Source organism: Pempheris klunzingeri, chromosome 16, assembly GCF_042242105.1.
Source record: "Pempheris klunzingeri isolate RE-2024b chromosome 16, fPemKlu1.hap1, whole genome shotgun sequence".
NCBI classification, from domain to species: domain Eukaryota; kingdom Metazoa; phylum Chordata; class Actinopteri; order Acropomatiformes; family Pempheridae; genus Pempheris; species Pempheris klunzingeri.
Genome location: NC_092027.1, coordinates 12479851 through 12503277, shown reverse-complemented (window position 1 = coordinate 12503277; position 23427 = coordinate 12479851). Strand labels below are relative to the sequence as shown.

Genomic DNA, 23427 nt, shown 5'->3' with positions numbered 1-23427 from the left:
ACTTTGGGTTTTTATTTTCCTGTTCTCTTGTGCCCATTTGGTTTAGACTAGACCAGTATCAGCGCCGCGACTGATGCTCTTATCGTGCTGTAAGAGGTAGAGTGAGACTTGTTTGCCACCGAGGAATTTGTAGCAAAACACACATAGAGGAGGGAAGAAAGAAAAAATAGAGCTTCTCAAAGAATCATTGAGCAATAATGTTTGTCTTCATTTTTTTTTTTTTTTTTCTTAAACCCAGGTTTTGCCCTGATAGTGATGAACACACGTTATTTGTTGTATACTTTCAAATACACTAGTGTTAAAACAGCTTTGCTGTTTCTTCACAGCTTCTGAGGAGTCGCTAGTAGGGTGTCAGACACCTTTTTGGATTGTTTAACCCTTTAGAGTCAAGAATGCAGGTGTGTATTTATTTAGACAAGAAGGGAGAGATGAGGAAGTACAGAGGGAGCAAACGGCCCAGAACCTATTTGGGCCTGCACTTGTTCCTTGAGGTCAGAATTTGTAACGCGCTTCTGTGTAGCACCAAGGTGTTTGGGGTGAAAAGCCTTTGTGTGCATCAGGGTAAGTGCTCTCTTACTGCGAATGAGAGGTTTGTTTGATTTACATTGAAGGTTTACAACAAAGCTGCGACTGATTAACTATCCCAACAGCAAAAATGACATACTTTGATATAAATAAATATAAAACAACTGCAAATGGCATTGGTGTGAAAACCCAGTCTCACATTCGCCGCTTTAAGAATGAAGAACTTAACTGCTTAAAGCTGAAATGGGCACTTAATCTGACATTTGTGTAATGAGAAAACAAGATCAACAAATATCTCAAAAATGTTGTTCAAAAATGGTTACAGAAGTCGTCAGTGTTCAGTCACATTAGTTATTATTGCTCCAGTTATTACAATGTAACACTGCGGTGAAATGTTCTTTATGCTTAATTCACACCTTCTCATTTCACAACGTAAGATGAGTGCCGTTGGCTTCCAAAAACTATTACAATACACGACTATCATGACACTGAGGATGGTTTCATTTCATGAATGTGAGAACAAAACCTGCAGAAATAAATAACCAAATATTTGTCTGAACAAACCTCTTTTGAAAATCGTTTAAATCAGGATTTTGGTCCTTGGTGTCAGTCTTTGGCTGTTTTTGGTGTTTTTTTTGTTTATCTCTTGTGTTAATACTGTATGTTACCTGGTGCTTTGCAGTGTTAAAGCTGTCAATCGGAGTCTACACCTCTGCATTTGGAAAGTTACTTTGTTAGAATATTTTTTGTATTTTTAACTTTTTTTGGTTGTTTTTCAGTTTTTCTACAAAATAACAAATATTTAACAAACGTTCAGTAATGTGCATGCACTGTCTGTAACTATTCATAAAAATGTTATGGCCGCCTTTGTTAGAATGTTGAGAAGGAGAAAAAAAAGTGGGTTTGGTGATTTTACATTTTTCCAACTTCCCCCATCCCAAAGAATGTAAAAACAGATAATGCTATCACTACATACAAAATGGCTGATGAGTTATGGCTCTATAACGACAACGCAAGTATGCTGAAAAGAAGCATGCCGAAATAACCTCTGTGACAGTGCAAATACATTTATGTATGTCCCTTGTACAAAACATTTAGGTTAGCATTCCGCGCAACATGCTAGTTCTCAGAAAAGATCTGGGTCGGACTCAAGTAGCAGCTCTGAGATATAGCTTGTGTCTTTTCTTGAGGACGAAGGGAAAACTTATAGAACTACGAGGGATCTACCACTTACACACAGAATAGAAAAGCAGCTTGGAAAAAAGATAACACTTCTTTTTTTTTTTATCTCTTTTTGCACCAGCTAGGGAGAGAGAGAGTTATGAAGGACTTAGAGTTGTGACTGGTTGAAGTACTATGCATTGTCACAATTGTCCAACACATACAATAAATAACCATTGGTGACACCACAGGACAGAAGTCATAAACACCATGACATCTACAGAAAAAGAATAAGAACGTGAAGAAAGATGAAAATGTTTTTTTTAGAGTTGAGACAGGAGGGGAGCATTTGGGGCGCAGAATGAGCTTCCTACTGAGTTCTGTAGGTTTACAGCTCTAAATGGCCCGGCGGCTGCTGTCGTAGTGGTTTGACAGTCTCACCAGTGGGATGATGACTTCACTTCCTGTTTGACAGCTTCTGTGACCCACCAAGCGTGCATGTGAGAATTGTAGTCAGTACATCCTCCACATGTGCAGTGGGCAAAGTTTTGTAGCTTGTCCAAGTATTCTTCCTTTTACATCCTTCAGGGAGTCGGATTTGTATTTCCCAGCCCACTGACCTGGATATTATTACAAGTGAGAGGGAAATAACATTGGTCGAACAGCTGGCTCTGCTTGCAATCTGCTGCACATCTGCCCATTTCATGGCGGTCTGTGGACCAGAGATTCAGTCCATCGTTTTCCTCTCTCCAGGCGGGAAACTTGTTTATCTACCCACCCGTTGGTGTGTCTTTCAGGGTATTTAAATCTAATATCCTTCTTTCCTAAAAGTATTGATGACGTCAGTTGTTCTGCTTGCTAGATATGTTCCCTTGGTATGCTGTTTGGTAAAATGAGGTTGACTACTCTCATGACCCATGTACAGGAAGGAAATACGCTAAATTCAAGAATGGAAAATAAAAACATTTAAAAAAGGGGAGGTCAGATATACTTGTCTCGAGTTCACGGCTATCTCTGCTCAGTCTTTTAATATTTACAGGAAAAAATATGATAAGCTACAATGACAATAACATTAACAACAACAGGCACGACGACAAACAGACAACAAGAATAGCAAGTGTAACGATAAAAGGATGTCAATATTTAAATTCATTCATTCAAAACAAAGAATATCTTTGTGTTTCTTTAAAGTCATGGCAAGTCAATATGACCCGATTATGGACCTCCTCCTCCTCCTTTTATGACTACGCTGCAAGATAGACAGAAGCATTGCCATCTCTTTCTGTTAGCCACACTAGCTTAGTATCTTTGCAAGGCAATGCATACAGTCATGCTGTTTATGGGGTCGAGGGCTGGCTCTTAAGCCCTAGAGGCGTTTGCCTCAATTCTCTTAGCGTGGTGTGCCATCCAGGGCAGAGGAGGACGGGGTGCTGGGGGTGGAGGAGCGAGGGGTAGCAGCAGGTGGAGTAGCAGCCGGACTCCCAGTTCCGCTGCTCGGGGTGCAGGCAGAGGAGCTGATGGGAGCAGGGGTCTCGGACCCTGGGACGTTTCCCTGCTGCTGGCTGGCCTGCTGCTGCTGGGCCTGGAGGGTCTGACCACAGACATGGTGGTGCTTCTCCCAGTCCTTATGCTGGCAGAAGGAGCCGCAGTAGCGTGCTGTGTTGCAGCCGCTGCACGTCTCACTGGCTTTGCGGCCACAGTTCCAGCAGCTCTGACAGACAGATAGAGACAAAGTTAACTAACACAAAAATAATAACAGCAGAAGGATTCAAAATTAGACAGACAAGTGGCCTGTTCAGCTCATTACATTTTGTTCATCTCTAAAACGTATTTTATGACTCTATTCACACAGAAATAGTATTAGATGTATAAAATATATACAATTAGAATTCACTACCTGTGCTCAGGTGCTTTTGTTATTTATGTTTTCTTTCAATATTTCTATGTATACCATCAACCTGCCAGGGGAGAGCAGATGAAATTTTGCTTGTATTGCTCAATCTGGCAGATTTACATGATGTTTACATGATGCTAATTAATGTCCCCTTTTACACAAACAAACAAACAATAATCATTTGTTTGTGCTAGTGAACACAACATGAAGATTAGTAACTGATACCAGCGCTCCAGTCTGCATATTAACAGAACTAGCCTCTGCTTTTTTTGTAACACCTAAGCTTAAAACAAACCACAGACAGATCAAAACCCCATCCATGATTACACTTAGGGCCTCTTATATATCTTGGAAACTGCAGGGAGAGCATGTCAGAGCAGCCGCATATCCACAGGAAACAGGAGAACAAGGTTACAAACAGTTTCTGAAAGTTCTCCTCTGAGGCGCCTCTCTCTCATAAACATCACTCCTGCAATTAATGACAGATGTGAGCCATATTTCCCTCTCACTTAACTGATTAAATGTCGAGGTCTCCAATGGTGATTAGCAAATGAAAGCTCCTTCCTTTATTTCCTCTCTACTGAACTGGTAATACCTTTTTAAACATGCTACTCTGTCAGAAAAATAAAAAGGAAGGTGGAAAGCGAGCGTAATAGATGCTTGATTGACCTTGTTTTGCTTCATTTTGCTCTCCTTCCCACTATCTCCTGACTATGAACAACTTCTATTTGCAGCAACACTTCTAAAGCAGCGAATATACAGCAACCTCTTTCATTTTTGAAAGATGGTGTACAAAACAAAGATCCTCATTTGGGAGGCACTAAAATACCTGTACAACGACTATACAAAAGTATAGTCAAAGTGACAACAAAGGAAGACGCAATACCATAACTACCAAACAAGAAGATGACGATGACAGTTTCTGTGATGTCTTTGAAAGATTGAGGGTACACTTTTTGTTGTTTTGAATTGTCTATGAATGTTCCTACCTCGCTGGAGTCCTCCTGTTGGTTGATTATGGAGAGAGCATCCTCGGCTGCCTGCCGCTTTGCTTCGGCTACCGTGCGCTCCATCTTGGCCCGCTCGCTGCTGATCATCTCATGAGCCTTACGCTCGGCTTCTGACACGGCCTTCTGCAGCTCTGACATAGCCTGTCGCTTCACCTCATTCACTGCCTCTTCTGGAAAGAGTGTGGACACAGAGGAAGTCAAGCCTCCCGTACCTGCAATATAGTGTGTATTATATCATCCTGCCATTGGAAGATTTTCAGTGAGAATATTACTTACAGATATTACAGATACTCTTTCTGAATATAAACATCTCTCACATTCTAAACACAGTAACATTTTTCTGAAATACCTGAAAAAAAGTTTGATCAACAGCAGTGTTATCTAGGATTGTGACTTCTGAAAGCTTAATGGTAAAAATTGTTTCATCTGCAAAATCTGTAACACATCTGGGAGAGAGAAACTGCACCCATAAAACGGAAGCTTTAACTCATTTTTATGTGAGGACAAAAACTGAGAAAAAAATACTTCGTAGTTCTGGAGGCAATAATAATTCACATGGCAGTGAAAACCCATTCAGCTTTTTTAGTTATTAGCTTTTGTTGTTCTAAGATCAGCTTCATATACAGTAATACCCTCTCATACACCAAATATAACTGAACATCAATTTTTAAATGGGATATATAAAAAAAATATAAGGCATTCAGGAAGTAATATTTACTAACTAACCACGTTTGTGTACCCCTATCTAATTAATACATTCTCATGACAGTGACTGTGGCATGTTAAATCAGTTACAGAAGCTCCTCTAATGTGTCAATGTGTGATGTTTTAATTTATGAAGCTGAAATTATCTTATTTGAAGACAAGCAGACAAAAAAGAAAAAGTTCTTTTAATGTGCAAAATATCCTCGAGACAGCGGCACGGGCCAATTAATCCCAGGTAATCATTCAGAAAGCCTGCTTTTGAGCTGGAGCAATGTGTTATTTTATACTTGTTTTGTGGAATGAATAACCTTGCAGTGTGGGTGTTAAGCGGTGGAATTCCAACTGAACGTCAAAGCAAAAGGATTGCTTTTTGTTTGTTCCCATCAAGCCTGTAACTTGACTAATTGTGTATGCAAATCAGGCAATTTATATTTAAATTATGCATTTCCATTGTGATCCCAGAGGCCCATGTGGTGAGGGGAAGTGGGAAACCGGTAGGACACCGTGCAAGGTGCTTGAATATTTATCACCAACTGTAAACATTTTGCCCATTTCAAACAGATGTATTCACCGCCTAACACTATTGTGTTAAAATCCTATTTTGCAATCCTCCCTGGGTCACATTTAGATCAGTCTCTCAGCCAGAATATATGCGACTAAAGTGAAAAGGATGCTGGAAATACTGAGACAAATAGCAGGCACCATTTATCCTACAGACAAAAGATAGATACAGCTTTATGTCTGACAAATATGCTTCACTTTACTTCATTTCCTTTGTACACATTACATTTGTATTACAAATGTTAAAATCTGTTTTCAATATCAGACAGAATGTGTGCTTTTATAAAGGCAGACATTTTCTTTCCATCCTGATTGAGCTACATTTTTTAAACCAGGGTGGTTTTGTCTTTAACCTACTGTGCTGCCTGAAGTCATGGAAATTGCCCTGGTGCCGTGTGATATATGCCTTGTGCATGGAATTGTGATTACACACCAAATGTCTTAGATGGAAGATCGATCAAAGCTGGTGAGGGCAAGAGAGTACTGGAGAGCAGGCAGAGTCCCGATGGTGATACTCAATTCAATTTAAATGCATATTACTTGTTCTGAGTATCTCACACATCATGCTTGGTCAAGCAAGGGGACAATTTCTTTTCTCCAAGGGGTTTAAAAAGCAGATATACTGTATCACTGATGGTGAATACAAAGTGAATTCCTCAAGCATTAGACCCTCAGCAGAAAATTCTTTCAATTTTTCAGGACAGCGATGATGGTGATTGCAGCTGCACTTGTGAGTTTAAATAATGCTGTTTGTGCACACTCAAAATTTAATGGCAACTAATGAAAGCTGTTAAGGCAACAGATTAGTTTCAATACTTGATCTTAACTGGCCCTACAAATTTCCCTCTACATTTTTACAACACTTTTGTTAAATAGGATAGCTGCAATGTCTGTCACTAAAGGGATTACAAAAGTGCCAAAAGCAAAAAGATACCAAGTCTTACTACCATTTTAACAGCAGAACCACTGGACTGCTGTAAAGGCTACTTATGTCCCTTATTTGACTGGCACAATAAATTGTTTTATGGCCTGACATCATATTTGGAGTGTGCAGAGTGTGGTGGTGGTGAAACTCTGTGGTGATCCTACTGTATCAAATATAAATGATTTTCAAAGAGCAGCCTGACACATCAAATCAAGTCTACCATGGGAGGAAGTTGCAGACAGCAGAGTACATTGGAATGAGAGGGAACAATTGGGTTTAAAGGAGTGCCTCTCATCCACTTCTAACCCTGAGTCATCTGAGTGAAAAAGATGGCCTTGATTTTTACAAAACAAAATGTCTTAAAAACTACAGAGAGATAAAGAGAAAGAAAAAGTGTGTGTGTGTGTGTGTGTGTGTGTGTGTGTGTGTGTGTGTGAGATGATGGCAGACTCACCAGCTTTTTTCCAGATCTCTTCAGGGACGTAGCCAGACACAGGCCGATGCAGCAGCTCCCTGTGAATTTCTGGAAGGACAAAAACGTACAGCCATTGTAATCAGAGGTCAACCATTGTTTTACATGACATAGTAGACAAGATTGTAGAACAAATCAACATTTTCTAGAACCTGTTGTTTAGCCCAGTGTTTCTGCTAAAAGGTTTAAGGAAGCAAAACATCTATCTTTTTGTTATTGATACAATAAACTAGCCAGATATAAAATGGCCCAGGAATATTTCATGTCATTGGTGTAATCATTATAACATAGGAAATATGGCCTAGTGGCACCATGAAAAAACTTAACATTAGAAGATCTAGCATTGAACCCTGGAGTCATAAAACTGATGGAGAAAATAAAAAATAAATCCCAACATTGTTATGCAGGACACAAACCTGCTAACTAATGGTGGAAGCTTTCAGATAATAATACTAACAATTGATTAAATTGGATTTGGATTTCTTTAACAGTGGTTTGAAAATTGCAGATTTGAGAGAGCCAAAGAAGGACAGAGGGAAGTGTTTATATTGGTTTTGCCTTAAAGATATGATGGGAAGATGGTAGGCAGAATTAATAGACATAATATAATATTTATTATAATATGCAAACACATAAAAACATACAAGACTCAAGTTAATGGAGATACCAGCGGAGACTTAAATAAAAAACACCACTGAGAGGCCTTGGAATAGAAACACTGACTCATTAAACTTTTAGGAATATAGCTTTAAGAAGTCTTGTAAACATACCTATACTAATTGCTTTTCCATTATCTTATTTAATATCTTTAATACATTTATAGTATGTGCGATCCTCTACCTGGTGTTGCATTTTCCTGTGCTGCTGGGCTTTGCTGCCTTGACTGCCCACTAGCGGCGCCCTTTTTTATCTCTTCAGCGTCACTGTATCGTCGGATCCAATAGTTGAGCTCCTCACGGTCGGCCTCCTGGCACCTCCGCAGTACTGTCAGTGAACGCCTTGTCTTCTCCACCATGTCCATGATACAGTTCAGCAGCTGGGGGTGACAGGGAGTGGGCAAGGCGCTGAGTTTACACATAGACACGGATGGATTGATTTAAATTCAGCAAGGATGTAGTGGCGGAGGGGGTATTATTTTTATATTCATCTGTCTTGTGGAGTTTGGTGGTAAAACACTAGGTGTGTCTGTGTTCACATTACTTTACTGGTTGTTGTTACTTGATTGGTTGTCGTTTCTATGCAGTTAATCTCTAACTGCATAGAAACAACAGTGAAATGAAACAGCATCACAAATGTTTAATGTAGTTCGAACATGAAGAAAGTTACGAACTGCAGCTTTAAACAACACTGAAGGTGAACATGCAAACAAGAATTTATCAACATTCACATGCAAGTATACACATACATGTCTCTATTACATATAAAAAACCTTGACTATTAGACTTGATATTTATGTAATGTCTCACACGATAACTTTAGTGCACAAAATGCACGGTGGGATAAACAATATATCATACTACATAAAAATGTGATATTACCTAAATGAGGACTTAGACAATCTCTGTTACTTATAGAGACAGAACTGTAAAGTATAGTAATAAAAAATGTTATTACTTTTCTTACATGGTCAAGGTGCTTCCACTCCTCAGCCCATTCTCTGTCTGTCAGCCTGTGGTCAATCACTTCCTCCTGCCTGGTCCCTGCATGCATACCTGAAGGAAAGAAAGAAAGAAAGAAAGACAAAGGGCAAGTCAGTGTGACATAGAGGATCAATGTGACATTATTCCATCATCCCCTTACTCTACCCTTGATCTAGCCTTCATTTAGTCCCTGGTTGAAACGCTCTCTCCATACATTTCTTTCTCTTCCTCCCTCACTCCCCCGTTTCTTAGCTGTCTCCATATCTCTCCCCCACCCTGAGGGCAGGACTCAAATGACTGAGCTTCTAGTCCAATAGGCATCCATCACAAGGCCAGACATGGTAAATGTCTCTCCTATTTTTAGAACAGAGCCAAAGTCATCATTACAGCTTCATCAAGGCTCAGACTATGCAGAAAAATCTCTCTAATACGAGCACACTGTCTAAATGTTGTGCACTCATACATCTCACAGTGTATTATTTCAGTCAGCCATCCCTTTTGGCTTGTGATCGCTGTGGCAGCAGGATGGCCTTGTGGTCAGAAAGACTGTCAGTCTGCTGTACCAGCAAGCATCCAACAGGCTGAAGTGGACACTGACTGATTACCATTCTTATCAAAGCTATGGATTTCAGTAGTATATAAAGAACTGAGAAGACTGAGAAATGATGTAAAAATGATGTAACTGTTGTAGCTGGTTACCTTTGTCTATAAAATCCTCTTTATGTTTCTCTTGGTATCACCACAGAGTAAAAGCTTTGACAGTATGCCATGTAGACGGATTGGTTTGTGTCGCAAAATCCAAATGTATAGACACAGTCATGCACATGCACACACACACACACACACACACACACACACACACACACACACACACACGCACACACACACGCACACACGCATACGCATACTCCCTCCATCCCCTCCTATGTCCTCACCCATAGGCCTGGCTCTCTCCCTGATCTCCCGATGATTGGAGGTGGGGTGTCTGTAGGTGTCACGGTAATGATGAGCGATGGCCATGTCATCCAGCCTGTAGTGCTGCGGAGGGAGCGGGCCCGGGTGGGGCAGGCCGTTGGGTTGGTAGGAGAGCCCGTTGGATGGGCTGAAGCGCTGAGCGGGGCTTATGGTGCAGGGCCGCTTGCTAGGGTGAACATCTGTGTGCAGGGCACCATCTCGCTCAAAGCCGTTCTCTTTGGTTCTGAGTGGAGAAAGAAAGAAAGAGTTGAATTTGAGTTTGTTTTGTTTGTTTGTTTGCTTCCAATCAGTGAAACAAAGATTCCTGAAACAAGGGATACTGCATTGGGCATTCAGAATGATTTCAACTTACTGGCAACAATTTTCACTTGTTCCAAGTAAAATAAAACTGAATATGGGACCAAATGTGGCTGAAATCTTTTGCTGTTATGTTGAACACATTGTTGTTACAGTGAAAGCCTGCACATAACAAAAGAACTTAAGGCACAATGGATCAGTAGAAAAAGGAAAGGGAAATAAAAGGAGACAGGAGAGAACTCAGGTACAAATCAATATGATGGTGGTGGTGATACACCTATTTTGTAAAAAAGGTCTGTTTCAAAATGTGTTTGTTGTAGCTGTCTCTCACAAACAAAAACCAAACTTGAAACGTATCATAACTGTTCCACCCCTTTGTGCTTTAATAAAGGCTTGAGTTGACCCGTTAACAGACAAAAGAACTGCCCCAAAAGGTTGTTTTTCCAGGAGTCATCCTGGAATTCTTTCACTGAAAACAAGTCCATTCATACATACACACACATGCACAACTACAGCTCCAACATGTGCAGTCACACAATTTACACACACACACACACACACACACACACGTACAAACTCACTCAAGTAGCTTCCAGGGGATCAGGTGGATTTTTGTTAGCCTGCTTCCAAAGATTAATGTGGCCAGGTGTGTTTGTGTGTGCGCATGCTTGCACATGTGTGTCTGTGTGTGTGTTCTCAGCTTTGTCAGTTCGCAGTTAAATCTGGCCAACCTCCCCCCACTATCTGCAATCCTCCACTTTCCTCTCTCTCTCTCCTCTTTCTCCTCATCTCTCTCTCTTCGATGAACAGATTGAACTTCTTAATGAGCTGTTTTTATGGGCTCCTAATGCTCATCCACAGCTCTCCATATGCTCTTTCCCTCCATCAGTCCGTCTCTCCCTGCCTCCCTCGACTCATTCATCCATTCTTCTACCCCCCCAACCACACTCTTATCTCCCCAGCCTTCCTGCTGCAAAAATGTTTATATCTACAGGCACTAAGGTACGCACATGCACACGTTCACAGTAACCTATACAATGCACTAATGTGTGCACACATTATTTACCTACTGTAGATACATGCATGCCCAATTTACATGCACATGCCAGTGCCCTTACATTTTTATATTTTTAAGAGAGAACATAAATATCGCATGACACAATCTTCTGTCCGTATCCCTGCTCTATTGTGATAAACACAAACACACATACATGTCTAGATTTCAGAAACTGGGTTCACATTGTTGAAACAGCATCTCATAATCACTAACAAATTAATGACAAAAAAGATCTATGCCTTTATTTGAGACCTGCAGTTATGAGATAAATGGCTTTTATTTCTAAATTCCTTGTTTGATGAGTACATTTGATTATATCCATATAAAAATCCTCCCTGTCTTTGATCTGCTCCCCTCTGTTGTTTTACAAATTCTACAGTTACCCTATTTCACATTGAAATATTCTGAATGATACTGAATAAACATGCAAGCTGTTACAGTAGATGTACCAGTTATTTTGCACTCCCAGCTATTATTTAAATATTGGCTTTTGTTAGAAAATGTACAGTGTACAGTATATGCATGTTTTTTTTTTTCTCATATGCATTTCTGCGTTATTCATGGTCTGGTTCCTGCAGACCATGGTATTAATCAGGTTGCATTGATAGTGCATTGTTGTCTGTAATTAAGGATTCCCATTGAAATTCCAATATTCCGACACAAGGCTCCAATAAGCAGGAATGCAGAGCAGAGGTAAGCAGAAACCAGAGGTGCTTAGCCAGCCGTATTGGTGCTAGAGCCTCATCTGTATGTGTTATCAGCCCATCTCCCTAGGCAGGCACACACACACACACACACATTGTACGCAAGGTGCGCATACGTGAACCATACTTGCGCTTTCACCTTGGATAGAGAATCACGCATACACACATTCATATAAACAGTCTAAATTTTTTTCACTGAATACAGATTCCTACTTACTTTTTCTCTCTCTCTCCATATATTCTCTCTCTCTCTCACACATTTACGAACACACCTTTTCCCCTAAGCTCACTCCCCTATGCACCAGACGGCCTGCAAATATGCAGGCATTACAGAAAAAGTCTGCCTATCCGACTGTTGGGGGAAAAGAGAGGTGAGAATTATTAATATCGCGTTTGGCATTTTTGTCCCTCAGCAAATATAAAAAGTACATTTTCCTCTCCCCTGCCTGCATTAAAAATTTTAGACCCCTGGGAATTACTCTTTATTTCAAAAGACGATCCATGCACTGTACTCATAGCGCAGGCACAAACTTAACAAAACACAAATGTTCATAAACTTCTGTTCAAAAAATGCTTCATAATGTAAAATGAAAGAATGTTTGCATGGGCCTGTGCATATCTAATTGCATTTATCAAAGGTTTAATACCCTCAATTATTATTATTAGTGAAATTCCTTTCTAAAGCTATTTGGGGAGAAAATGCATCAGATTTATGTATAGATTCAGATGTAATTTCTTAATTGGTCTTTGACTGGTTTTGTGCTTGTTTCCGTTTGCTGTTGTGAGGGAGGACTGTTGTAGAGAGGACCATAAGCTTTTACGGCGCTGTGTGTTCCTGGATGTCATGTCTCAGTGCTTGTCCATTAGAGCAGAGAACACTGAGTCATTACCAAAGTCCATGATGACAAATGGACGTTATGATTTGGCTGGGGTGGGGGGTTGAACACACACAGGCACACGACGTGCACTTCCACACCCAATCAAGCACAGAAATAAATGATGACTTATGTATCAAAAACACAGAATAAATATTCATATACATGCATTGACATAATCACACTTTTCATTGAGGAACAGCTGTCTTCCCCATCTTTTGTCTGTTCTCAGGTTGTGTGTGTATCTGGGTGTAGCCAGGTCTACTTTTCCCATCTTTTCCTATCCTCTGTTCTGGCCCATTAGGAGCAGGAGCCGGGAGCTGAGATGTCCAACGGAGCACGTCATGAGGCCCGGTGGCTCACTGACAGACACTTCCCATACATACATTAACACATCACACTATTGCCTTGTATTGGCTCAGCTTGTGTCTGTGGAGTAATGTATGGGTTCAAGGGGAAGCAGGCAGACTCAAAGGGATTTATGCATGAGATCAAATAATAGACGAGTAAAGCTGCTTTAATGTTTGGAGCTGCTACATTTACAAACTACACATGTTGATTGGTGTGAATGTACTGAATGTTAGAATTCTACCACAACTTGTTCACTTGCTCCCGACTTTCAGATTCACTCACCTGTCTGGTGTCCTTCTCTTGCCATTCTCGTTGACGTCCAGCAGGAGCTCGGAGGAGTCCACTGGGGAGGTGGTGCTGGTGTCCAGGAGCAGCTGCTCATGCTGGGCCAGGTACTGAGCTGGGTTCTGCTTGGCCAGCCTGGCACAGTGCAGCAGCTCCCTCTGAAGGAGCGGCAAGTTTGCCTACAGAAGGAGACAGACCGTATTATCAGAGGAAATTTAACAACTGTACGGTATGCTTTAGACACTGACAGCCTTTTCTTCTCAGAGAAGCAAGAATATAAATATCACATCTGCCTTTTTACCTTTCTACAAATTAAAAAAAAAAAGCCTCTTCTGAGGCTTTCTCTTCCATTTGTGGCAATGACAATGACAATGACAATAATCTGTCAGATTCTGTTTATACTACAATATCTTAAACAGAAATAGCTTGTAGTGAAAACATAATAATGTCGATATGGAACTGCATAAGACAGTAAATGCAAATACAATTGCGTTTCCATTGTTTTAAGGGTAATTAAAGTCTTCTTAAACTCTCAGAAAATGACAGTGAAACGTAAAACAAAATGAGCAGTTGAAACGTACAAGCTCTAATTATGGCCTTGTGCAAGATTGATGATTTATATTAGATGATTTGCAAATCAACCACAGTGATGCACCTATTTTATCTAAAATAAAATGTAAAGCACAAAAAAATGTTTTTTGATGCACTTTTAAAGGACTGCAACACGTAGAAATGTATAACCTTACAGAAAGCCCCATACGTAAACTAGGAAATATCGTGTCATAGCAAAAGCCGTCTTTTTGTTCCAAAAGCACCAATTTGAGTTAACGAGGCATCCATTTCTTTCATGTTGTCTAACCCCTGTTTGCTCATTAACACTGGACCAAAAGCACTTCCAGTGACCCTGAGTGCATTAGCACCCCAAAGATTTCTCTGTAGTATATACATTTTTTATAAAGAAACAGCCACTATTTTCCGTCTCTTTGAAATAACAAGGAGGTCTGCTTTCTTGTGTGGAGGTACAGGGTCATGCAGGTATGTGTGCATCGACTTCAAAGACATCTGATGGGGTGCATTTTGGAGCAAGAAGATGAAAGTGTTGCATCAGGCAGGTTCAGAATGAGAGTGGGGGCTATTTTGGCGAGGTACATCACAAGAGCCTTTGGAGGGGCCATCTTTATAAGTTTTAGGTCTGTTAGTCTTTGTTTTGTCGTCAAGAACATAATCTGTCCTTAAGTCTCTTGCTTTATTTTTTTCCTTCCTCATTTTTTTCCAGTTTTATAATCTAGGGGTTGTTATTCACTCTTTCACCTTGTTTTTTCTTCCCGTCCTAGTCAACTGTAAACAGAAATACTACTCACTAAATACAACCGTGATTTGTTTAGTGATATTCATGTTTCATAATCATGTGAAAATCCCTCACCAGTAATTGGCTGTAGTAAAAGAAATGCCAAGTGTTGGCCTTCGCTTTACCTGCCCGAGTTAATGGTCCGTTAATAGTTTATGATCGTAATTACCCTCTGAAAAAAAGAGCATAAAATAGATTGCTTTGACCCTGGTGAACTCATCTTTCATTAATTAGAGGTCATCCTAATTGCCAGAGATGTGGGATGCATTAACAAAAAGACTGAGTCAAGAAATGCAGACCACTGAAGAGACTGGATCATTTTTCATATGATAAAGCATGGCCATTTGCTTCTGTGCAGTTATGGTAACCAACATCTGCAGTTGCATAAATGGAAAATTTAAAGTAGTGCTCAGCAGCCACAGCTAAAATCCGCCCAGGATGATTTATTGTGAAACTACTGGATCTGTCATTTTGTCAAACGGTGCCAAGAAACAATTCAGAATATGCCACGTTCAGGATATGCTGCACTTCATCAACTTTCTGTTTCTGTGTAATTTGCAGATGGAGGAGAATCGAGGTGACTGAGTTTTTGCATGTCTGTATTGTCCTATTTCAATTATTTCTGTGACTCTCTCTCTCTCTCTCTCTCTCTCTCTTTCTCTCCCTTTTTAGCTAAATGTGTTTATTCCCTTGTCTCACAGCTCTCTCATTTCAGCATGGCACAAGAAAAACAAGACGCTTGACAGCTAAGAGAGAAAACTTGAAAAAAAGCACAACTTTAACTTGAAAACAGAGAAACATTGTTACTTTGTAAGTCTGTTGTCTCGTAAGGCGGGCATCCTGCCAACACATTGCGTCACTGGCGCTGTGTGGTTTATGATTGCCTCCTTCCAGTAAAGAGTCCCAACCAATTTGTGGTTCAGTATTAAGAGAAGGGGAAAGGAGTTGAGTGGGTTTGGGTGGGGGTGGCGGGTGGGGGGTGGATTTGGCTCAGTCTAACATTAGCGTAATGAAAAACTCTGAGCCCTGACGCGCATTGTTGCAGCTGTGCTTCGACGCACCTATAAAAGCTCCCCTACACCTCCAACTGCTCTCCGCTACCATATGGTAGCTGGCATTAAAGGCCCCGCAGTGGGAAGACACTAAAATTAGACTGGGGAGAGAGAACGGGAGAGAAGGAGCGATGGAGGAAAAAAAGAGTTGCATCTTTGATTCCGCAGCCATCCCAGTGATACACTAACCATCTGGCGAGGAAAGGAGAAGGGAAGGAGAGACTGGAGGATGGATAGGAAGAGAACAGTAAACAGAGACTGGGAAAGGATAAGGACAGAAAGACATGGTGGGAGAACAACTGACAAGGTGAGTCAAAGAAGGAAAAAATGAAGGAAACTTAAGAATAAAAGAGCGATGTAAGGTAGGAGACAGGGAGGACACAAAGTCCCTGTTTGTGTCGTTAACAGCCAGTAACAGTGATTCTAGTGGGACCAATTTCTGCTGCCCACATCCACACAGGACCTCGGTGGATAATATAGGCTTGTGAATGTCAGTTCACACATGCACACATCTGCAAATGCAAACATGCACGCGCGTACAGACAATAAAGTGAAATGATATTGCGCTCACAGAGAGCCAACTGCCTTATTTTCATAAATAAAATTTACCTCATGCCTGTCACTCAGACACAGACAGATAGAGCAGATGAGGGAGGGATAGATACAAAAGATTAAGAGGAAGAGGTGGCCAGAGAAATGAAAAGGAGGAGTGAGGGGAAACAGAAAATAATTAGTGAAAAGAAAGTGAGAGCAAAACACAATAGAAGCAAATGAGCTCTGTGTTGAATGTTGTGCCCGTCCCTGCTCTCATCCCTCAGTAATGCACAGATATTGATCTCACCTTCACCTAGACCTGATAACATGATCCAAAGTGCTGCTGCACAGTACATCTTTCAGTATACACCCCAGTCCCATTTCTCATTTCTCTTTGACTACCCAAAACAAATCACATCACCAACACCACCAGTCTCACCTCCAGATCGCTCCTCAAATCCAGCAGACACACAGAATATGCACCTATCTGTCAAAAACAGCTCTAATGCACATAAATGGTCACTATTTCACCTGTAGATACAAACACAAAAACCACCATCTCACTTCATTTTTTATCTCCCAGACTAGAATAAAGAGAGAGCTGTTTTTACTGAGATAAGACGACCTGTGACAAATGGGCTGAAGCAAGGACAAGGCTGGATGTTTAAAGGAGTTCGCCTTCCTCTGCTAATATACTATGCTAATGGAGGAAATCGGAAATAGTAGCTGAGAAATGCGGTTTAGTTGGATGAAGAATTGATGGCAAAACAAGCCTGAGCAAAAGAGGCGGAGGAGGCTGGAAAGTAAAACATGAAAGAAGACATGGTCCTCAGGCCAAAACTACACTCATTGCGCTCTGTGCCGTATAAGCAAGTTTCTTAAAACAAGAACAAAAACAACTTATTTCCAGTTCAAATATTGTACAGAAAAAAAAACATAGTCCCGACAAAGTTGCTTGCTTTGGGTTAAACAGACTGAGCCTAAAAGAGTGAGATCAGCCTCAATATTGGAATGAATTACATACAGTGTTTAATTTGGAGGAGATAGAGACAGACAGAGCGAACAAGACGAAGAAAAAGATGATGTGAGAGGCAGATTTAGAGCGTCAGTATCTTACACATAGATATGAGAGAGAGAGAGAGAGAGAGAGAGAGAGAGAGAAAGATGCAAAGAGGGGTGAGACTCCAAAAACAGGGAGAAAATAGGGATAAATATCACGGACATAAGTATGCACATCTGGATCTGGGCTGGCTAAATGTTTTCCAGATTTGGTCGATCAGGCAGACAGGCAGGCAAACCCTCTGTAGTAATTGTATATTTAAATATCTACCTTCAGAAAGGGTATGACGAAAGGTCGCAGAGGGAAGTTGGTGGCTTCTTGGAGCTTGGAGTGAAATTCTTCGATGGTTAGCGTGGAATTCTGGAGGAGAGAGAGACAGAGAGAAAACACATGGATCCATGTGGAAGGCATTAAGTGATAATATTACTTATTGGAAGCTAAGCTATATCCTGGCCTGGAGTGAATGTTTCGGGTTTTGTAATAGGAAGCATATGGGCAAGCCACAGTGAAAAGAGCCACAGAAAACAAAGACACACAACTCCTTCAATTAACAAAACAAATACACATGTAGGAGTCACATCATCAAAAAATATGCTGCATGAGGGAGAAATGTGCTTAGTCTTTAACTAACATTTAGGTGCAGCTGAATTGTTTGAAGACTTGTTCTTAGATTTCAGTCCGTCTGCTTGTTTGTTATTGTGAATTGAAACTGAAAACCCACATTCACATATTGTATATTTTGCACTAAACTGCGACACAAATGACGATGTGCGGATTCCATAATTCATGTCCAATAAAATAGTCCATGTATTGTAATTTTGTTGGGAGATTGAGCTTTATTGATTGAAAAACCGTAGTGATTTTATTTTCCTTCTTAAAGCTTAATTGCCTTTTTTTGTTTCCATCACTTGGACATTCACTTGGATGTTCCCACACATGCTTTCTGTTGTACGTGTGTGTGCAGCCACATCCCCATCAAACACACTACATTAGCCTGTCATACTTGTGCCACGACGCTGCATGCTTGTGTTACCTCTCTCAATCAGTGCCAAAAAACTGTCAGACAAGACCAAGGTGATCAAAATACATTACAGTAGCATAGATCAAGTAAATGGGCAGTAGACAGGGAGGACATAATATAATTAGAGTGAGTACTTGTGCGTTTTCTGTATGGTTCAGTGTATGTGTTCGGCGCAGTGGGGAGTCCAAAGTAGGTTAGAAATTTCTGTTTGTCAACCCTCCGCATCCAAAAAAAAGACTTGCTTCTGTCTCTCCCTCTTTGGTTGCCTGTGACTCACATTAATGTCTGACAGCGGTGACACTATTTTTAATTTTAAACATGAACTATTCCTAAGATGCAGAGCAGAACAGAGAAACAGGTGAGCATGCACATGGGAGAAGAATCTGCTCTATAACAAGCACAAATACAAACAAGGAAAAAAAAATCAAGCGAGACAAGGAACATAAAAAAGCAGCAAATATTATTTTTCCTCCCCACACTCTCTGTGTTATTTCCCAGACCTGAATTTTGTTACATTCAGCCTTACATCTGTTCGCCCAGATTGCGTAGGGGCTGTTCTTGACAGCTAGTGAAACCTCCTGAGTCTCCCTCTCTCCCTCTCCCCAGCACACAACTAGCTAATTAATGGTGTCACTCTTTTCAATAAGGTAGGGGGAGGGACAGAGAGACAGCGAGAGAGGGAGAGATGGGGGGGGGGGGGGCAAGCGAAAACGACACAGGAGAGGCTTGTGCATATGCAGACGGTGGGAAAAATAAACATAGTGAAGCCAAAAGGAGGCTATGCTCTATGTGGCTAATTAAAAAAATTCCTCCCTCCATCTCCTCCGCCTCCTCCTTTCTGCACAACATTCAATCACTATTTCTGTATTCCCCTGCTCGTTATGCTCAAATTTTCTCAGATCACATAGACGTGTGGTAAATCTTTAGATTTCCAGATCTATTTCATATGGAATTTCATAGAACCGTGTCAGCTAAGCTGGAAAAACACATCAAATCTCTGTTGGATAAATGTATTTTGATGTTTTTGAGGTTGATTTGTATGTTGCCGTATTATCAGTGCTGAAATCTCTGGTGGCAAAAACACTTGAAGGAGGAAGGTGAAGGAAACAAAAAGTTTCATTTTGTTATCATATTATTATATGATTTTTTTTAAAGTACTTAACTGTATTATTAGTAGTTTTAGACAAATTCAAATTCTAATTCCTCTTAAAGCTATGATCACAATTTTTTGCAATTTCATTCATTTGTTAGCTAAATAAATGATTTATGTTTTAATATTGACATTTTCTGAGTCATGTTTAGGTATCACACCTAATCTTAATGATAACATTAGTTTTATATTACAATAAAAAGGCCAATTTTTATCCCCTTGTGCCTCTGTTTTTCCATGTTGCTGTGTGTTGTATTTGAATTTAAATAAATGTAATCCAAAGTGGATCAGGTGCATTCAACATACTGCCTTTGTTTAGTCAAACAGTGTCGCACAACACTGAATAATGGGCCGCAAAGTACTGATAGATGTCAGTCCTTGAGGCAGAGATCTGCAAATTTCTGTTTATTTTACCCTGATGCCAAATGGAGGTTTTTGACATAATAAAATAAAAAAGCCCTAAACAAATGCCCCTGAGGTTTTCATAATCATCCACAAGTATTTTAAGAGTTCATCTCTGTGACTGACAACTAACCTGACACTATCTAAACTTCTTGATTCAGAAAAACCTTCCATCTGGTACTTCAGGCATGCCAATGGTTTCGTTTATTTCTGGTAGCTTAAGGCCTGGTCTCAACTTTCACTCCATGAGCCCTTTGAACTAAATCTCGCATAAACAGTAGCCACTCACCACTAGTCCTAGCACTAATGTGCGGACTCGCTCGCCAATTTCAGGTGAGATGTCGTTGCCAAACTGCTGTAGAGTTGTGAGGAAGCGCTTCAGCTTGCTGAGCTGCCGGGCGCCGCAGGCTGGCGGCAGCTGCTGGTTGGCCAGCGAGGATGAGGAGGAGGAACTAGGACCATTGCTGTAGCCGTTTGGAGGAGATGGAGCACCATTGAGCGCTGTGGGAGAGTGGCTGCTGCCATTGGTCACTGTGTGAGACAAGGACATAAAGAATGGTGTTAAGAGAGGAGAACAAAATTAAGAACATTTTGTTAAAAAACTTTTTTTTTTCAACTCAGTTGTTGTAACACTGCACTCGCTCTGGTTATATACGAATGACCAAAAGTAACCTAAAATCTCTGGAAGTGCCTTTAACAAATATCAACAAAGGAAACAACATATGTCAGCTTCATTGAGACCGAACCACTGATTTTAACTTGCATTCCCCTGAAAACAGACACAATCCTGAACATTTGTTTCCAATCACTGACGCACATTTGATCCTTTGCGGCATCCTCTCATAAAAAACATATTTCTGCATTTGGAGACATGTTGCCTCCCTTCGCCTCCTTCTCCCTTTCCCTCCTTCCGTGCAGTCTAAACAAGCAGGGGCAGTGCGACCCCCCGTCGTGAAAGAGCATGGGAGCAGTGTGTGTGTCTATGTATGTGTTGGGGGGAGTTGGTGTACAAAGAGATACAAGGCGGCATAAAGCTTTCTCTCTAATGAGATTAGGTTTTGACTAGTGATCCACTCACTCCCCCTCTGGCCGTCGTCCAAAACCGCCACTGTAAAGAGAGGAGAGAGACGAGATACTCAAACTGCATCTGGTAACAATTATGTCGGGTGGAAATCAAAGCATACTGCTTTGTTAAAACCTTCGGCATGCGTAATGAGAGAGCTGGTCCTTTCCTCCCTCATCGCACGGAAGCCCCGATGTTAATTGTGGAGTGTGTTCGCAACAGAGAGAGAGAGACAGGCAGACTGATACAAAGAGACGGGGAGGAAGCAAATACCAGAGATGAAGAAAGGGAGTGTAAGCGATTGAAAGAGAATAATATAATGCCTCTGTTGCCGAGAACCAGCAATGCAAACGCAGACTTGAGTGCTCCGAGCATTTTGAACCACAGGGCCTTCTATTCTTTGATTCTAGTGCTCTTCATGCAAGTGGTTAAGTGTGCACTTCTGACTGAATACTAGGGTGTAATTTGCTTGTCACGGGCTATGTGCACATCATGGCAAAGCTCCAACGGTTTGTAAGCATGGGCGTTAATGAACTTGTTGGGTGAATTGTTTGGAATGACTGCAATTTAGGAAGACTCAGTGCAATTTGTTAAGAAGGTCTTGTGATGCTGATGGAGTTTGATATTGATTCTTTTATTTTTAGGTTTTGGATATGCTGTGACTGTCTTCCCATGTGTGAATGCATTTATATATGGTCTATTTAGGCAGTTCCTAGTTTTGTTTCCATGAGTTTCTTAAGGTGGAAGTATGCCTCTACACCAATCCAACTTTTTCTCTCCTGATACGATTACGATACCAAGAACCGGACCTGTACCGGTGCTCTCTTTTTACAATGTTACATTAATGGTTAATACCAGATCTGCTTAGTAACATCAGTATTGGCAATGATACTGTGTTAATTCTATGGATATATAGTACAATATCAGCCCATATCATTCTATATACCACACATTAATTTGCATTCTTTCATTCACTTTGTGATATAGAGCACTGCCTGCAAGGTCTGTCCTCCTTCCTACTCGGTCGGACATAATTGTGTTTACAGTCTGTCATCAATTTTGTAACAGAGATCATGGTAGCAGCAGGTAGAAGGTTTGCAGTTGGAACAATTTTGCTACTGACAAGGAGAGGATCACTAAGCCGTTCTTAAACTTGCTTGATATTGCTGTCATTATCGGGAATCTTACTAGGACTCTGAAGAGCCTATGGTGTAGCTGATGCAACGCAGAACCATAAACCTGGCTTTACTCACATGTGGTGGGAGTATAGGAGCTGTTACGAGGTGCTCCTTGCGTGCTGGGTGGGGGTGGCATGGTAGGGGGGGTCAACCTGGACTGTGTCTTGACGTCCGCAGGTGAGTCGGGCATGGTGGAGTGCTTCCCAGTGCGATCTGAGGGAAGACAAAGGAGACAAGCATATGATTAAAAAATGTAAAAAAAAATCTTAAAACAAGAAGTAAACCACTGCTCAGGGTCACATATTCCACATCTGTGCACCAACAAAGGTACTTTATCATAATTTGCACATAAACAGCAGTAGGATTTAATGTGATAACAAAGCGCCTGAGAGGATTCACCAGACTACTTCTGGAAATAGATGGCTCACCACATCATACGTCTGCATGTCTTGCCACCATGACACCAATGCATATGCTCAGGCTGTCAAATGAGAAATGAGAGGGAGAGAAAGGAGAGACTCACAGACACACAGACAGACACCCGAGAGAGGAGAGTAAATCTGCAGTGAGTACGGGTCTCATTCCACCACCATCTGTGCCATCCTGGATGGCCGCTGTACAGAACAGCGACACCCCCCACCCCTCCAACCCCAACCCCCTGCTAACGACTGCAGTGCTCATTAGACACACACTCACACACACACACACACACACACACACACACACACACACACACACACACACACACACACACACACACACACACACACACAGCTCTAATGCTTGTATCTCTGGATACTATATTCACATCTGTTCGGGACTAGAACACAGCAGAAAAGCAACTAGTCAACAAAATAATTTAAGACGTAGAAAAACACACACAAACTAACTGTTCTTAACTAACTGTTCTCAACTTGTTAAACAGAAATGACTCCACACCTGAAAGTTAAATCTCAACGGATAAAAAAAACAAAACAGTCAGACCATTCTAACTCTACTTAAAAGAAATAAAGATAAAACGCTGATCAAAAACAAAACATTTTCTTTGGTGACATGCCTACTTTCACATAATTCAGTTGCTTCGTGCTCAGCAGATAACTGGCCATATCAAATGTATGAGAACAACAACAAGACATTATCAGAGTCTTGCACTGGCATGAGGGCTGAGCCCGTATTGAGCAG

At 40.9% G+C, this 23427-nt stretch overlaps 1 protein-coding gene across 1 annotated transcript in view; it reads right to left on the bottom strand.

Annotated features, from left to right (window-relative positions):
* Window positions 1–3076: 3076 nt before the first annotated feature.
* runx1t1 (RUNX1 partner transcriptional co-repressor 1) overlaps window positions 3077–23427 on the bottom strand; it is a 53729-nt gene continuing 33378 nt past the window's right edge. Inside the window, exons 2-11 of the mRNA XM_070846303.1 lie at window positions 22321–22458; window positions 20294–20535; window positions 17702–17791; window positions 13435–13616; window positions 9829–10091; window positions 8877–8965; window positions 8094–8289; window positions 7236–7304; window positions 4570–4760; window positions 3077–3397 (exon numbers count right to left, since the gene is read on the bottom strand). Coding sequence (XP_070702404.1) covers window positions 3077–3397; window positions 4570–4760; window positions 7236–7304; window positions 8094–8289; window positions 8877–8965; window positions 9829–10091; window positions 13435–13616; window positions 17702–17791; window positions 20294–20535; window positions 22321–22458 — 1781 coding nt within the window. The remainder of the gene's footprint in view (window positions 3398–4569; window positions 4761–7235; window positions 7305–8093; window positions 8290–8876; window positions 8966–9828; window positions 10092–13434; window positions 13617–17701; window positions 17792–20293; window positions 20536–22320; window positions 22459–23427) is intronic.